We start from the raw sequence: 17,785 nt of genomic DNA, 5'->3' as shown, positions 1-17,785 counted from the left end.
GCTTGGCAGGACAAGAACTCAGTCAATGTTTGTTGAATAATTGTGACTCAAAAGAAACAGTGTGGTGAAGGCTGAATTGAATATGAAGAATTTGCTCCTTACTCCTAGCAGTAAGAGAACTTAGTAATTTACTTTTGGAATAGTCATCAATATTTGTTGGATGAGGTTTTATCTAGACAGTCAGATATTTAAATAAATGCCAAAAGGTGGTGCAAAATTGCCTCATGCCATTTGGACCACATAACACATGTATGGGAGGGTCTGTTCTGAAGTCATTCTTAGAACTGGTTAAGTATGTCTTCAGGAATTTTCAGACTTTTAAGGACAGATAAAATTTACTTTCTAATTTTGAGTTGCACACAATAATGAATTTCATTATAACATTTTCTTAAATATATATCCTTGTACTTTGTAACTACTCACTTCCCCACTGCCATTCCTGCTCTACTATTTCCCCCTCCATTCCTCTCCCTAATAGTTCCCTTCTGTTTTCGTCACACAGATGTTTTCTCTAGCTACTATTGGCCTTTGTTTAGACAAATGTAAAAGCCAGCATAGTTTCATTTGCCTTTTCAAAACAAAACAGAATAAACTGTTTTTGCATGAATTACAATTAATTTTTATAGCCATTTTTATATATTAAGTGATTATATATAATCAGGAGAAGTAATTTGAGTTAAGGTTTGTCCTAAATAAGTAAAAATGGGAGCATAATTGGCAATGGTTTTCCTTCTCCTATTTTTGTGCTGTTCTACTTAGTATTTGGCAGATGGAGTATGAATAGAAATGCTTAAGTTAGAATGCTTTATGGGGTTTTAAACTGTTGTTAATTAGTCGTGAAATAATTTTAATTACTTAAAAATTCCATTATGACCATGTTTCAAATATGTGCTTCATTTTGACAAACTACTACAGACCATCATTTTATAAATAATTTTACTTACACTTAACTTTGTGGGAAGGAAAATAAGGTGGATATACTTAATATATTCATAGAGAAGAAATCTTACAGGGCAAAGAGAAACTGTTTACCTCAAATTGGATTATAAAAATCTTGGTCTTTGGCACTTTATCAGCAGTTCAAAGCAAATTTTAAAAAGTTAGAAAGTAGTATGAAAGAGTATTGGTGTGCAAAAGAGTTCCACGATAGCCCAGAATGGAGTATAATAAAGGTTTATTTATTGGAGGATAAACTCACAGAAAGTGATATGCAGTCTTCTGTGTGCACTAGGAACTGAAACAAAATCCAGCAGTCAAGAGGCCTGTACAAAAGAAGGCTTTTTGTCTGCATTTATAGTACATGAGACCACGCTCAAAATGGGCCAGTATTTAAGAGGCTATTGGCTGAAGGAATTCCCACAGAAAAAGAGAAGAAGGGATCAACTGAATGTAAGCATCTTCTACACTCTTCTTCTTACTCTATGTACTCTTTATTTGCCTCTTTGTATTTTTACTACTAGTGTAGAGAAAAGAGATGGCAGCCATTAGCTTCTCTTAATTTTCCCAGCTTTCATGAAGTATAAAAATTGAGTCATAATTAAATACAATTAATTAAACACATAATTAAACATAACATAAACACAAATTATGTATTCAAGATATACATGTATTGTCTTGATATAACTATACATTGTTGAATTACTATCAAAATCAAGGTGACTAACATGTTCATTTTTTCACAAGTTAGTTATTTAAAACATACTGTTTTTTTTTTGTATTAGGTGAGAACAGGTAAGGTGTACTCACTGTAGCAATTTGCATGTTTATAATACATCACTATTATAGTCTCCATCCTGTGCTGCTGGCAGGACTTATTTACCAAATCGTGAAAATTTGTTCTCTTGACTAACATCTCTCCATTTCCTCCACACCCTGATTCCTGGAAAGAACCATTCGACTCTGGTTCTATGGGTTCAACTATTTAAAATTTTATATGTAAGTAAAAGCATGCAGTACTTTGATTTTCTGTGTCTTGTTTATTTCACTTACCATAATGTCTGCCACGTTGTCCAAATGTCTGGATTTCCTTATTTTTAAAACCTGATAAAGTAAACTATTTTTGATAGCTCTGGTAACTGTTGATGAGAAGGGGGATGATGCTATGTATAAGGCATGAAGGAGTAGAAACCCCTCTGTTTATTAATCATTCAAATATTTGTTGAATGAGTAAACAAAAGATTAAGAAGGCATGTTCTCAATTTTAAGAGATTTATAATCTAGTAAGAGACATAATGCAGCCTGCGAGTTTCTTCCTGCTGTCTGCATCTGGCCTCTGGCCTCTAGCCACTTCCCTCGTGTCATGGCCCCGAAACGGCAATCTGCGCTTCTGCCTCAGTCCAAGAAACCCAAATCGGCTCCGTCCCCGAAACTGGAGGACAAGTCTGCCTCTCCCGGCCTGCCGAAGGGAGAAAAAGAACAGCAAGAAGCAATTGAACACATTGACGAAGTGCAAAATGAAATAGACAGACTTAATGAACAAGCAAGTGAGGAAATACTAAAAGTAGAACAAAAATATAACAAACTCCGCCAACCGTTTTTTCAGAAGAGGTCAGAATTGATCGCTAAAATCCCAAATTTTTGGGTAACCACATTTGTCAACTATCCACAAGTGTCTGCACTGCTTGGGGAGGAAGACGAAGAGGCTCTGCATTATTTAACCAGAGTTGAAGTAACAGAATTTGAAGACATTAAATCAGGTTACAGAATAGATTTTTATTTTGATGAAAATCCCTACTTCGAAAATAAAGTTCTCTCCAAAGAATTTCATCTGAATGAGAGTGGTGACCCATCCTCACAGTCCACTGATATCAAATGGAAATCTGGAAAGGATTTGACAAAACGCTCGAGTCAAACACAGAATAAGGCCAGCAGGAAGAGACAACACGAAGAGCCAGAGAGCTTCTTTACCTGGTTTACTGACCACTCTGATGCAGGTGCAGATGAGTTAGGAGAAGTCATCAAACATAACATTTGGCCAAACCCCTTGCAGTACTATTTGGTTCCTGATATGGATGATGAAGAGGGAGAGGCAGAAGATGATGACGATGATGATGAAGAAGAAGGCTTGGAAGATATTGATGAAGAAGGAGATGAAGGTGAAGAAGATGAAGATGATGATGAAGGGGAAGAAGGAGAGGAGGATGAAGGCGAGGATGAAGGCGAGCACAGAAGACTGATGGATTCCGACTCTCTTTTTTATTTTCTTTTTATTTTTTAAATTTCTCCAGTCCCTGGGAGCAAGTTGCAGTCATTTCCCTCCCGTCCCCAATCCCTCTTGTGCTCAGGCGCCCTGTTTCTGAGGTCTCACTTCTCAATACCATGATTCTCAATTTATTTTGGGGGAAATGTCTTGAGCAAAATACAATGGGAAAAGAAAGAATCTCCACTACTCTGTTCTACATTCATTTTTATCTTTTCTTGTCTTGAACTGTGGATTCAACCCCACCACCACCGTGTTCTGTGGGAAAAAAGAAAAGCCCTCCAGCCCCTTTGGCTCTGCTGGAGGCTGGAGGGTGCTAGGCCCCTGTGTAGTAGTGCATAGAATTCTAGCTTTTTTCCTTTCTCTGTATATTGGGCTCAGAGATTACACTGTGTCTATGTGATACAGACAGTTAGTATTTACCAACATGTATCTGTCTATTTTCTCTTGTTTAATAAAAAGAAAAAAAAGAAAAAAGGGGGGGGTTAGAAGGTCAGCAAGGGTGGGTTTGAGGTGTCTGGGGGGGTAAGTGGGCATTGTGACAACATGGCTTCTCCTTTGGCATGTTTAATTGTGATGTTTAACAGACATCCTTGCAGTTTAAAATTACACTTTTAAAATAAAATTCTCTTCTAATGATGACTCGAGCCCTACCACTCAATGGGAGAATCAGCAGAACCTATAGGGATTTATTTGGCGTTCATATTCTCTGTTGTAACTTTATTTTTAATTTTTTTTTATTTTTAGTTTTTTGGTTTTCACTGGAAGGAAAAGATGCTCATTTTAAATGTTGAAATGTACAAGTTGCTTTGTTACAATAAAACCAGTGTGTACACAAAAAAGAGACATAATGCATGCAGTCAAATGGCAATTACAAATTATAGACTAAGTATTATTGGACAGGCTATAATGTGTTTTTTTTAAAATGTTAAATCCTTCCTCAGCAAATCTGGAGAATCACTTCCTGTTTAGGAGTGCCTGTTGAGTCTTGAAATACTTTTATTTTTAATACAGTGTGTGTATGTATGTGTGTGTGTTATGTATGTGTATGTGGGTGTGGGCACATGAGTGGAGATCAGAGTTTGTGTGTCTTTCTTAGTTATTGTGTACATTGGCTCCCCCAATGTACTTGTGTCTCACTAATTCAACCAGATGTCTCTAGGAATCCAGCCACATCCATGCCCTTCTCATTCAGCATTGGAGTTACAGATGTGGGCTCTGTAGATCCAAAGTCAGGACCTCATGGTTGTACAGGAAGAACTTTATCAACTGAACCATTGTCTCAGTTCTTGAAAACACTTTAAAGACACAGCATCAAATCTTATCCTGAAGCATATATAGAATCTTAATAGGCACTTAGGAGAATAATCACAAGAGCTATATTGTCAATTTCTTCTTTCTGATTGTGCTTTCCCCTCATCTAATGCATGTTGGGGCAACCTTGAGGGGTGCCCAGGTCACAGGAGAAGCCTAAAATACCAAATCCCCTGGAGACTGTGTGAATTGAGAATTGAGGAAATGATGGGGGGCTGGGTGGGGGAGAATCCTAAATATTTATACACTGAAGAATAACTAGATCAAAATCTAGGAACAGAATAATGGGAACACAATTGTTATAAGCAAACAACTACCATATGCAAAATTGTAACCCATGTATTTCATGTGACATTACATGTTCACAGTCTGAAGGAATAGGGCAGTCCTCAGGTCAAAAATATTGGTAAGAATACTGCATCAGAGACCTGGATTTGAGTAGGGCAGACAGCCAGACATCAAGATTGAATAGTAGAGCTATAAGAGTGCTTGAACCTTGGCACAACTCTGTTAGGAACTGTATGTCGTGACTCTATCACTCAGGTTAGATAGTTGATTCAATTTGTCATATCAATTTAAACATAGCAAACAGTGAGAAATTGTTCCCATTATATGTCCAGAACTCATTGCTGCTTTAATACATTGGTTTTGATCTACTGAACTGTTCAGCTTGGTTTTAAGTGGATGTCTTCTCCCAACACTCATTCTTGTCTCCAAAACAGGGGTGGGCTCTTTTGTTTTATTTTAATTTTTATTACATTTATGTGTGTATGTGCACATGTGTGGGCATATGTAAAGATCATAGGACAACTTCTTGCAGGAGTTTATTCTTTCCTTCCCCCATATAGATTCATGTTGTTAGGTTTGGTGGCAAGCACCTTTAGCCACTGGGTCATCTTATAGCTATTTTTGTTTTGTTTTAAGGCAGGATCTCACTGAGTAGCTCAGGCTGGTCTTGAATTGGTTAAATCCAAGCACAGCCTCTTCCTGAGTGCTAGGATAGCAGGCATGCACAACTATAACCATCTTTTCTATTACATGGCCATACATTCTCAGCTCTCTGTACTTACTTTCTATCCCCACTGTTAGTGCCTTTAGTTTTCCTGTAATTTTCCCCCTTCCTTAAAACAGAAAAAAACCCTCCTAATTTCCCTCCCTGGCTTCCATCTGACAGCTTGTTTTGTCTTAATGACTTTGCTATGGCCAAATAAAAAAATCTTATTATGTTATTTGCAGGCCTTGTCTTTCATTACTCTCAGTTTTCACCTTTGCCATGATCATCTGAATGTGTGATGATACTCTCTACTTTTACACATGGTGGTTCTTTAATTTTAACCATTGTATTTCCTTCCTTCCATTTCCAGAATTTGATCCAGTCCTTCTCCAGAGTGGGGCTACTTAGGACTGCTCCCTTTCCCTCAAATCTCAACCCACACAGACTCAGGGCATTTGGTATTTGGGGTAGTCACTGGGCAGCAGAGAGCTGGCTGGTTCATATTTCAGGAAGTGTGATACAAAGTTGACTACCCTATCCCATTTCTCCAACTCTTATGGAGCTAACAGTGAGTGAAGGCTGGGCATTGAAGAGGCCATCTGTTAACTAAAGTCAAGGCAGCCAGAGATCAGGATCTAGAGGCCCATAGGGCAGTCTATAGTCAAGACGCATGGGAGTTGAAGGCTTTGGACTTGCATACCTTCTCTGTCTGCTACTTTTATATTGCGCAGTTTGTTTGGACCACCTTAAATTCCTAAAAGTGACTGATAGAAGTTATCTTGATGCTGAAGGGAACTTATTTTGTGCCAATTTAAAATCTCTTTATAAAATTTAATAACAAGTCCTCCTAAGTTTTGAATAAGTTTGCATTTCAAAAACTCTCCCACTAATAGTCATTGCTAAACTAATTTTATTCTACAGGTAGAGAGGGCTAATTAAATCATTCATAAGAATGAGCTTTTAGGATAACTCCTCTCTTGTCTCAAGCAACATGGAATTTTAACTAAGTACCAGATAAATTAGTTCTGCCTCTGTGGCATTTTCCGTAGCTAATGTTTTACAACTGTTCAAAAACATAATCAGTCATTGTAGGACAACAGGTTTTGCAGCTGCATTAACAAAGAGAGCTGCATAGTTTAGATTTGTTATGTTCACTAATCTTAATATTAAACACACACTAATAAAGATTCAATAAAGTCCTTTATTGACAACTCAACTACATATTGAGCATCTGGTATAAAGAAAACAACACACGGTTTTAGGTACTGAATGGGGTGCAAGGAAGTGGAAGACCCATTCTAAATATCAGGGAGAGATTTGTAGGAAATGCAAAATACAGAGAGAAAAATAAAAACAGAAGGAAGAATGTAACGTATCACTAAAGAGGCATAAAATTTAGCTATTCCAGGGGAATGATTAAAGAAAAAAATCGAATCTTGAGTATATGTAGGTTGCAGACATGAAAACAGCAGGAAATAGTAGCTAGGGAGAGAGAATCCCATGAACAAGCAGTATGTATAAAGATTGTTCAATGTAGTGATGAGGAAATATTTGGGAAAGATTATCCAAAGCTTTTAAAACATGCCAGTGGATGAAGCCATTTTAGCCAATGTTATGTTAAAAAGTGTTATTGGCACATATTCATTGTACATAGGGATGGGTTTCATAAAGTATATCGTGTGATTTAAGCATATCTACCCTCAACAACCTTCCCCTTCTCACATCTCTGCCCCATTGCTAAGCTCTTCTGTCCCCTAAATAATCTTGCTTCTAATTTCATATGGTCTTATGTACCTATATATAATCTAGAATCTATGATGAAAGAAAGCATGCTATTTGTCTTTCTGATACTGAGTTATCTCATTTACTATGATGATGCCCAGTTTCACTCTTTTTTTTTTCAGGAAATGATTTAATTTCATTCTTTCTGGTTGAATAAAACTCTGTGATCCCTATATAGACCATTTTCTTTATTTCATCTGTTGATGGACACCTAGAGTGATTCCATAACTTTGCTATTATGAATAGTAAAATTATTAACATGCGTGTACTAGAATTTATGTAGCATGTGGACTTTGAATCCCTTTGGTGTGTACCAAAGAATGGTATAGCAGGGTCATGTGATTGGTGTATTTATATTATTTTAAGGAGCCTGCATACTCACTTCCACACTGGCTGGATGGGCAGTGTCTAAATATTCCATTCCCCGCTCGTCTTCCCCAGCACTTGTTAATAAGTTTTTCCTTTAGAATTGTCATTCTTATGGGTGAAATGGAACCTTGATTTTTTTTTTTTTTGAGACAGGGTTTCTCTATAGCTTTGGAGCCTGTCCTGGAACTAGCTCTTGTAGACCAGGCTGGCCTTGAACTCACGGAGATCCATCTGTCTCTGGCTCCTGAGTGCTGGGATTAAAGGCCTGTGCCCCTACCACCCTGCAGAACCTTGATGTTTTATTTTGTGTTTCTCCAATAACCAAGGATACAGAATGTTTTTCTTTTTTTCTCTCTCATATATTACATCCTGGCTGCAATTTCCCCTCCCTTCCCTCCAGTGCCTGCATCTGTCCCCATCCATTCCTCCTCTGTTTCCTTTCAGAAAAGGCAGGCCTTTCACAGCTATAAACCTAACATGGCATAACAAGTTATAATAAAGCTAGGCACATTCCCTCAAATTAAGGCTGGACGAGGCAAATTAGTAGGAGGAGATGGGTCCCAAAAGCAGGCAAAAGAGTCAGAGACAGTTCCTGCTCCCACTGTTAGTAGTACCACAGAAACCCCAAACTACAGTACTGTAGAATATGTGCAGAGGATATAGGTCAAACCCATACAGGCTTTCTGATTGTTGATTCAGTTTCTGTGAGCCCCTAAGGGCCCTGGTTTGTTGATTCTGTGAGGGCTTTCTTGTGATGTCTTTGATCTCTCTGACTCCTACAATCCCTTCCTTACTCTCTTCTGCAGGATTCCCTGAGCTCCGTCTAATGATTTGCTGTGGTCTCTGCATCTGTTCCTATCAGCAGCTGGATGAAACGTCTCTGATGACTGTTATGCTAGATACTGGTCTGGTTACATAAGATGGCCGGTTCAGGTTCTCTATCTCTCATCACTAGGAATCTTTGCTAGGGTTACCCTTGTGGATTCCTGGGAGTTTCCATTGTCCCCATGTGCCCCCAATTCCAGTCGTCTCTTTCTAGTACTATTCCCCTACCCCACTTCATGTTTCTGTCCCCACCCATTTCTAGTCCCCACATGGAATCTCTTTTATTTCCCCTTCCCAGTGAGACCCATGCATCCCCCCATCAGTCCTCCTTGTTACCTAGATTTGCTGAGTCTGTGGAGTGTAGCATGGTTATCCTTTACTTTACAGCTAATATCCCCTTATAAATGAGTACATACTACATTATAATAAAGCCAGACACAATCACTCATATTAAGGCTGGACGAGGCAACCCAGTAGGAGGAGTAGGGTTTCAAAAGCAGGCAAAATGTCAGAGACAGCCCCTGCTCCCACTGTTAGTAGTACCACAGGAACCCTAATCTTGTCTTTCTGGGTCTGTGTTACATCATTCAGGATGATTTTTTCTGGTTCCATCCATTTGCCTGAAAGTTCTATGATGTTAATTTTATTTTTTAAAAAAGCTGAGTAATACTCCATAGTATAAATGTGCCACAATTTCTTTATCCACATTATGTGGTTGAGGGGCATCTAGGTTGTTTCCAGGTTCTGGCTATTATGAATAGAGAGCTTCAGTGAACATATTTGAGCAAGTGTCCTTGTGGTAGGATTGAGCATCTTTTGGGTATGTGCCCAGGAGTAGTACAGCTGGGGTATACCTTGAAGTAGACCTGTTCCCAGTACCCTGAGAAACCACCATATGATACAGAACATTTAAAAATATGCTTATTAATTATTTATACTTCATCCTTTAAGAACTTTCTGCTCATTCTGTTAGTCTTTTTGTTAGCTGGCCTATGGAAGCCTGAGTTTGACAACAGGTGTCTTATTTTATCACTGTCCCCCTTATTTTTTCAGGGTCTCTTATTGAATCTGGAGCTCACTGTTTGGGCCCCAGGGATCATCCTGTCTACTCTATTCTTTATAATTATTCTTTTAGTACTTTTTTTTTTGGAGACAGGGTTTCTTTGTGTAGTTTTGACTGGCCTAGAACTCATTATGTAGAACAGGCTGGCCTCAAACTCACAAAGATTTATCTGCCTTTGCCTCCTGAATGTTGGGATTAAAGGCATGTGCCACCACCTCTTGGCCTATCTATTCTATTCTTAAGACTTTCTTTTTTTTTTTTTTTTTTTTAAATTTATTTATTTATTAAGGATTTCTGCCTCGTCCCCACAACCGCTTCCCATTTCCCTCCCCCTCCCCCGATTAATTCCCCCTCCCTCATCTGCTCGAAGAGCAATCAGGGTTCCCTGACCTGTGGGAAGCCCAAGGACTGCCCACCTCTATCCAGGTCTCGTAAGGTGAGCATCCAAACTGCCTAGGCTCCCACAAAGCCAGTACGTGCAGTAGGATCAAAAACCCACTGCAATTGTTCTTGAATTCTCAGTATTCCTCATTGTCCGCTATGTTCAGCTAGTCCGGATTTATCCCATGTTTTTTCAGACCTAGGCCAGCTGGCCTTGGTGAGATCCCAATAGAACATCCCCATTGTCTTAGTGTGTGGGTGCACCCCTCGTGGTCCTGAGTTCCTTGCTCGTGCTCCGTCTCCTTCTGCTCCTGATTTGGACCTTGAGATTTCTGTCCGGTGCTCCCGTGTGGGTCTCTGTCTCTGTCTCCTTTCATCGCCTGATGAAGGTTAATATTCCTGAGGATGCCTATGTGTTTGTCTTTGGATTCACCTTCTTATTTAGCTTCTCTAGGAACATGAATTATAAGCTCAATGTCCTTTATTTATGGCTAGAAACCAAATATGAGTGAGTACATCCCATGTTCCTCTTTTTGGGTCTGGCTTACCTCACTCAGGATAGTGTTTTCTATTTCCATCCATTTGTATGCAAAATTCAAGAAGTCCTTGTTTTTTACTGCTGAGTAATACTCTAATATGTATATATTCCATACTTTCTTCATCCATTCTTCCGTTGAAGGGCATCTAGGTTGTTTCCAGGTTCTGGCTATTACAAACAATGCTGCCATGAACATAGTTGAGCATATACTTTTGTTGTATGATAGGGCCTCTCTTGGGTATATTCCCAAGAGTGGTATTGCTGGATCCAGGGGTAGGTTGATCCCGAATTTCCTGAGAAACCGAAACACTGCTTTCCAGAGTGGTTGCACAAGTTTGCATTCCCACCAGCAATGGGTGAGTGTACCCCTTTCTCCACAACCTCTCCAGCAAAGGCTATCATTGGTGCTTTTTATTTTCGCCATTCTGACAGGTGTAAGGTGGTATCTTAAAGTTGTCTTGATTTGCATTTCCCTGATCGCTAAGGAAGTTGAGCATGACCTTAAGTGTCTTTTGGCCATTTGAAGTTCTTCTGTTGAGAATTCTCTGTTCAGATCAGTGCCCCACTTTATAATTGGGTTGATTAGCCTTTTACGGTCTAGTTTCTTGAGTTCTTTATATATTTTGGAGATCAAACCTTTGTCAGTAGCAGGGTTGGTGAAGATCTTCTCCCAGTCAGTGGGTTGTCTTTTTGTCTTAGTGACAGTGTCCTTTGCTTTACAGAAGCTTCTCAGCCTCAGGGAGTCCCATTTATTCAATGATGCCCTTAGTGTCTGTGCTGCTGGGGTTATACATAGGAAGTGGTCTCCTGTGCCCATGTGCTGTAGAGTACTTCCCACTTTCTCTTCTATCAGGTTCAGTGTGTTCGGACTGATATTGAGGTCTTTAATCCATTTGGATTTGAGTTTTGTGCATGGTGATAGATATGGATCTATTTTCATTCTTCTACAGATTGACATCCAGTTTTGCCAGCACCATTTGTTGAAGATGCTCTCTTTTTTCCATTGTATAGTTTTAGCTCCTTTATCGAAGATCAGGTGTTCATAGGTTTGTGGGTTAATGTCAGGGTCTTCTATTCGATTCCATTGGTCGACTTCTCTGTTTTTATGCCAATACCAAGCTGTTTTCAATACTGTAGCTCTGTAATAGAGTTTGAAGTCAGGGATGGTAATGCCTCCAGACAATCCTTTATTGTATAAGATTGTTTTGGCTATCCTGGGTTTTTTGTTTTTCCATATAAAGTTGATTATTGTCTTCTCCAGATCTGTGAAGAATTTTGATGGGATTTTGATGGGGATTGCATTGAATCTATAGATTGCTTTTGGTAGAATTGCCATTTTTACTATGTTGATCCTCCCAATCCAAGAGCAAGGGAGGTCTTTCCATTTTCTGGTGTCTTCTTCAATTTCTTTCTTCAAAGACTTATAGTTCTTGTCAAGTAGATCTTTCACTTCCTTGGTCAGGGTTACCCCAAGGTATTTTATGCTATTTGTGGCTATCGTGAAAGGTGATGCTTCTCTGATTTCCCTCTCTGCTTCCTTATCCTTAGTGTATAGGAAGGCAACTGATTTTTTGGAGTTGATCTTGTATCCTGCCACATTACTAAAGCTGTTTATCAGCTGTAGGAGTTCTTTGGTAGAATTTTTGGGGTCGCTTATGTACACTATCATATCATCTGCAAATAACGAAAGCTTAACTTCTTCCTTTCCAATACGAATCCCCTTGATCTCCTTATGTTGTCTTATTGCTATTGCTAGAATTTCAAGCACTATATTGAAGAGGTATGGAGAGAGTGGACATCCTTGTCGTGTTCCTGATTTAAGTGGGATGGCTTTGAGTTTTTCTCCGTTTAATTTAATGTTAGCTGTTGGCTTGCTGTAAATAGCTTTTATTATATTTAGGTAGGACCCTTGTATCCCTATTCTCTCCAAGACCTTTATCATAAAGGGGTGTTGAATTTTGTCGAATGCTTTTTCAGCATCTAGTGAAATGATCATATGGTTTTTTTCTTTCAGTTTATTTATATGGTGGATTACATTGATAGATTTGCGTATGTTGAACCAGCCCTGCATCTCTGGGATGAAGCCTACTTGATCATAATGGATAATTTTTCTTATGTGTTCTTGGATTCGGTTTGCCAGTATTTTATTGAAAATTTTTGCGTCGATGTTCATGAGTGAGATCGGTCTGTAATTCTCTTTCTTGGTTGGGTCTTTTTGTGGTTTTGGTATCAGGGTAACTGTAGCTTCATAAAAGGAATTTGGCAATGACTCTTCTGATTCTATATTGTGAAATACATTAAGGAGTATAGGTATTAGTTCTTCTTGGAAGTTCTGGTAGAATTCTGCATTGAAACCATCTGGTCCTGGGCTTTTTTTCGAAGGGAGATTTTTGATAACCATTTCTAATTCTTCGCGAGAAACCGGTCTATTTAGATCATTCACCTGGTCTTGGTTTAGCTTTGGTATGTGGTACTTATTTAAAAAAATGTCCATTTCTTTTGTATTTTCCAGTTTTGTGGCATACAGGCTTTTGTAGTAAGATCTAATGATTCTCTGAATTTCCTCTGTGTCTGTGGTTATGTCCCCCTTTTCATTTCTGATCTTATTTATTTGCGTGTTCTCTCTCTGTCGTTTAATTAGTTTGGATAGGGGTTTGTCGATCTTGTTGATTTTCTCCAAGAACCAGCTTTTTGTTTCATTGATTCTTTGGACTGTTTTCTGTGTTTCTATTTTGTTGATTTCAGCCCTCAGTTTTATTATTTCCAGTCTTCTACTTCTCCTGGGCGCGTCTGCTTCTTTTTTTTTCTAGAGCTTTCAGGTGTGTTGTTAAGTCCCCAATGTATGCATTCTCCGTTTTCTTTAAGTGGGCACTTAGTGCTATGAACTTTCCTCTTAGCACTGCTTTCATTGTGTCCCATAGGTTTGAGTATGTTGTCCCTTTATTTTCATTAAATTCAAGGAAGACTTTAATTTCTTTCTTGATTTCTTCCTTGACCCAGGTGTGGTTCAGTAGTTGACTGTTCAGTTTCCATGAGTTTGTCGTTTTTTTGGGGGCAGCGTGGTTGTTGCCTTCTAATTTTAATCCGTGATGATCTGATAAGACACAGGTGGACACTGATATTTTTTTGTATCTGTGGAGGTTTCCTTTGTTTCCGAGTATGTGGTCAATTTTTGAGAAGGTTCCATGAGCTGCAGAGAAGAAGGTATATTCTTTCCTATTTGGGTGGAATGTTCTATAGATGTCTGTTAAGTCCATTTGCTTCATTACCTCCAATAATTCTCTTAATTCTCTATTAGGTTTCTGTCTGATTGACCTGTCCCTTGGAGAGAGAGGTGTGTTGAAGTCTCCTACTACTAGTGTGTGTGGTTTGATGTCTGCCTTGAGTTCTAGTAATATTTCTTTTACATAAGTAGGTGCTTTTATATTGGGGGCGTATATATTCAGGATTGAGACCTCCTCCTGATGAATTGATCCTGTTATGAGTATAAAGTGACCGTCTCGGTCTCTTCTGATTGATTTTAGTTTGAAGTCAGTTTTGTTAGAAATTAGTATGGCCACACCTGCTTTTTTCTTAGGACCATTTGCTTGAAACACCTTTTCCCAACCCTTTACTCTGAGTAGGTGCCTGTCTTTGTGGTTGAGATGTGTTTCTTGCAAACAGCAGAATGTTGGATCCTGTTTTCGTATCCAATCTTTTAGCCTGTGCCTTTTTATAGGTGAATTGAGCCCATTAATATTAAGTGATATTAATGACCAGTGGTTGTTTACTCCGGTTATTCTTATTGCTTTTGGTAGTAGAGATTGTCTCCCTTCTTTGAGATGTGCTCGTGAAGGGTCATTAGATGCCTGGGTTATTGTAGGCAGTGTTGGCAGTGTTGGATTCCTTGGGTTGCGATTTTCCTTCTATTACTTTCTGTAGGGCTGGATTTGTGGCTACGTATTGTTTAAATTTGTTCTTATCTTGGAATGTTTTGTTTTCTCCATTGATAATGAATGATAGCTTGGCTGGGTATAGTAGTTTGGGTTTGCATCCATGGTCTCTTAGCTTCTGCAGAACCTCTATCCAGGACCTTCTGGCTTTCATAGTTTCCATCGAGAAGTCAGGTGTAAGTCTGATCGGTTTACCTTTATAAGTTACTTGCCCTTTTTCTTTTGCAGCTCTTAATATTTTTTCTTTAACCTGTATATTTTGTGTTTTGATTATTATATGGCGAGGAGATGTTTTTCTTTGATCCAGTCTGTTTGGTGTTCTGTATGCTTCTTGAATATTTAAGTGAATATCTTTCTTTAAGTTGGGAAAGTTTTCTTCCATAATTTTGTTGAAAATATTTTCTGGGCCTTTGAGCTGTGACTCTTCTCCTTCTTCTATTCCTATTATTCTTAGGTTTGGTTTTTTTATTGTGTCCCATAGTTCCTGAATGTTTTGTGTTGAGAATTTGTTGGCTTTGCTGTTTTCTTTGATCTGTTCGTTTATTTTCTCTATGGTGTCCTCAGCATCTGAGAGTCTTTCTTCTAGCTCTTGTATTCTATTGATTATGCTTGTTTCTGTAGACTCTGCTCGTTGGCCTAGATTTTCCATATCCAGCTGGTCCTCAGTTTGTATTTTCTTCTTTGCCTTCATTTCAGTTTTCAATTCTTGAACTGTTTCCATTACCTGTTTGATGGTTTTTTCTTGGTTTCCCAGGGTATCATGTACGTATTTACTCATTTCTTCAAACTTTTTGTTATACTTCTCATCCATTTCTATAAGGGCATTTTTTACATGTTGTTTAAGGGACTCTATTATCTTCATAAAGTCGATTTTTTCCATTTCTTCTGTGTTAGGTTGTTCAAATACTTCTGTTGTAAGATCATTGGGTTCTGATGTTTTCATGTTGTTTTTCGGATTATTGGGAGAATTCTTGCCTTGGCGCCTGCCCATCTCCTCCTATTGATCCTATCCAATGGGTCCTTTAAAAACCGGATCAGGTTTCCCTGCTGGCCAAGGGCTCCGCTTACAAAATGCCCTCACTCTCTTTCGTGGTTCCTGCTGCAGGCCAAGAACCCTCTCACCCCTCTGAAGGATCTTCAGTACAGGACCAGGCTCCCCTTGTGCCAGTGACCTAGCCAACCAAAGGCCTACCTCTTTGATTCGATTGTAGTAGGGCGATCTGCTCTCCTTATTGCACGCCTGTTCCCGCCGCTTGGGTCTGCCTCTGCGCTGGTCCCCGAAAGCCTCTTCCTGTATGCGGTGTTGCTCCGCCGCGTCTGGCCGCCGCCGCTCCGCCGCGTCTGGCCGCCGCCGCTCCGCCGCGTCTGGCCGCCGCCGCTCCGCCGCGTCTGGCCGCCGCCGCTCCGCCGCGTCTGGCCGCCGCCGCTCCGCCGCGTCTGGCCGCCGCCGCTCCGCCTCTGTGCGTCTGGCCGCCGCCGCTCCGCCTCTGTGCGTCTGGCCGCCGCCGCTCCGCCTCTGTGCGTCTGGCCGCCGCCGCTCCGCCTCTGTGCGTCTGGCCGCCGCCGCTCCGCCTCTGTGCGTCTGGCCGCCGCCGCTCCGCCTCTGTGCGTCTGGCCGCCGCCGCTCCGCCTCTGTGCGTCTGGCCGCCGCCGCTCCGCCTCTGTGCGTCTGGCCGCCGCCGCTCCGCCTCTGTGCGTCTGGCCGCCGCCGCTCCGCCTCTGTGCGTCTGGCCGCCGCCGCTCCGCCTCTGTGCGTCTGGCCGCCGCCGCTCCGCCTCTGTGCGTCTGGCCGCCGCCGCTCCGCCTCTGTGCGTCTGGCCGCCGCCGCTCCGCCTCTGTGCGTCTGGCCGCCGCCGCTCCGCCTCTGTGCGTCTGGCCGCCGCCGCTCCGCCTCTGTGCGTCTGGCCGCCGCCGCTCCGCCTCTGTGCGTCTGGCCGCCGCCGCTCCGCCTCTGTGCGTCTGGCCGCCGCCGCTCCGCCTCTGTGCGTCTGGCCGCCGCCGCTCCGCCTCTGTGCGTCTGGCCGCCGCCGCTCCGCCTCTGTGCGTCTGGCCGCCGCCGCTCCGCCTCTGTGCGTCTGGCCGCCGCCGCTCCGCCTCTGTGCGTCTGGCCGCCGCCGCTCCGCCTCTGTGCGTCTGGCCGCCGCCGCTCCGCCTCTGTGCGTCTGGCCGCCGCCGCTCCGCCTCTGTGCGTCTGGCCGCCGCCGCTCCGCCTCTGTGCGTCTGGCCGCCGCCGCTCCGCCTCTGTGCGTCTGGCCGCCGCCGCTCCGCCTCTGTGCGTCTGGCCGCCGCCGCTCCGCCTCTGTGCGTCTGGCCGCCGCCGCTCCGCCTCTGTGCGTCTGGCCGCCGCCGCTCCGCCTCTGTGCGTCTGGCCGCCGCCGCTCCGCCTCTGTGCGTCTGGCCGCCGCCGCTCCGCCTCTGTGCGTCTGGCCGCCGCCGCTCCGCCTCTGTGCGTCTGGCCGCCGCCGCTCCGCCTCTGTGCGTCTGGCCGCCGCCGCTCCGCCTCTGTGCGTCTGGCCGCCGCCGCTCCGCCTCTGTGCGTCTGGCCGCCGCCGCTCCGCCTCTGTGCGTCTGGCCGCCGCCGCTCCGCCTCTGTGCGTCTGGCCGCCGCCGCTCCGCCTCTGTGCGTCTGGCCGCCGCCGCTCCGCCTCTGTGCGTCTGGCCGCCGCCGCTCCGCCTCTGTGCGTCTGGCCGCCGCCGCTCCGCCTCTGTGCGTCTGGCCGCCGCCGCTCCGCCTCTGTGCGTCTGGCCGCCGCCGCTCCGCCTCTGTGCGTCTCTATTCTTAAGACTTTCTACTGAATCTTTTTTATTTCATTAACTGAGTTTTTATTTTCCAAAATTTTCAATTTGACTTGTTTATTGGATTCCTCTTTCATATCGTGCATTGCCTTATTTACTTCATTCTGGGGCTTATTTTTTATTCTCTTTGAATTCATTCATGAGTTTATTCATGTCCTCTTTTATTTTATGAACATTATTATAGTCATTCTTTTGAATTATTTGTCTGGTGTTTCATCTAATTAATTTTCATTGGAATCCAGAACTGTGGAACTGGAAATTTTGCAGAAGTTAAGTTGTCTTGGTTTTGTGTTTCTGTGTTGGACCATATGAACACAGAACTGTGTTCTTAATTGGTTATTTTAAAATCACCTGTGTTCTTTCAGCTGAAGTATTTAAGGTGTTTAAGTGGGGCTAGGTTATAATGGGGCTGGTGTGTCATTCTTTCTCACTGGACTAGGTGGCTGTGTAAATCATTTGCAAACCCTCAGCACATCTGCTTAAAGTACCACCCAGAGCAGAATACTGCCTTCAGAAGTAATCACAATAGATGGATATGCCCAATATGAAAATACAATAATAGACAAAATAGTCACCCCTTCAACCTTAACAA

General features: G+C 42.1%; 1 protein-coding gene across 1 annotated transcript; it reads left to right on the top strand.

Moving 5' to 3' along the window:
• The first annotated feature begins 2,273 nt into the window (after nucleotides 1–2,273).
• Nucleotides 2,274–8,577, top strand: LOC121445426 (protein SET-like). The gene is made up of 2 exons (XM_041647560.1): nucleotides 2,274–3,158; nucleotides 8,465–8,577. The coding sequence occupies exons 1-2, from the start codon at nucleotides 2,300–2,302 to the stop codon at nucleotides 8,575–8,577; spliced, it is 972 nt and encodes a 323-aa protein (XP_041503494.1). The 5' UTR covers nucleotides 2,274–2,299.
• The last annotated feature ends 9,208 nt before the right edge of the window (nucleotides 8,578–17,785 follow it).

This window comes from Microtus oregoni, unplaced genomic scaffold, assembly GCF_018167655.1.
Source record: "Microtus oregoni isolate MIOR12 unplaced genomic scaffold, Mior012 000189F_ref0000355, whole genome shotgun sequence".
Lineage (NCBI taxonomy): Eukaryota > Metazoa > Chordata > Mammalia > Rodentia > Cricetidae > Microtus > Microtus oregoni.
Note: the sequence above shows the minus strand (reverse complement) of the source record. Positions and strands in the feature narration are given on the sequence as shown.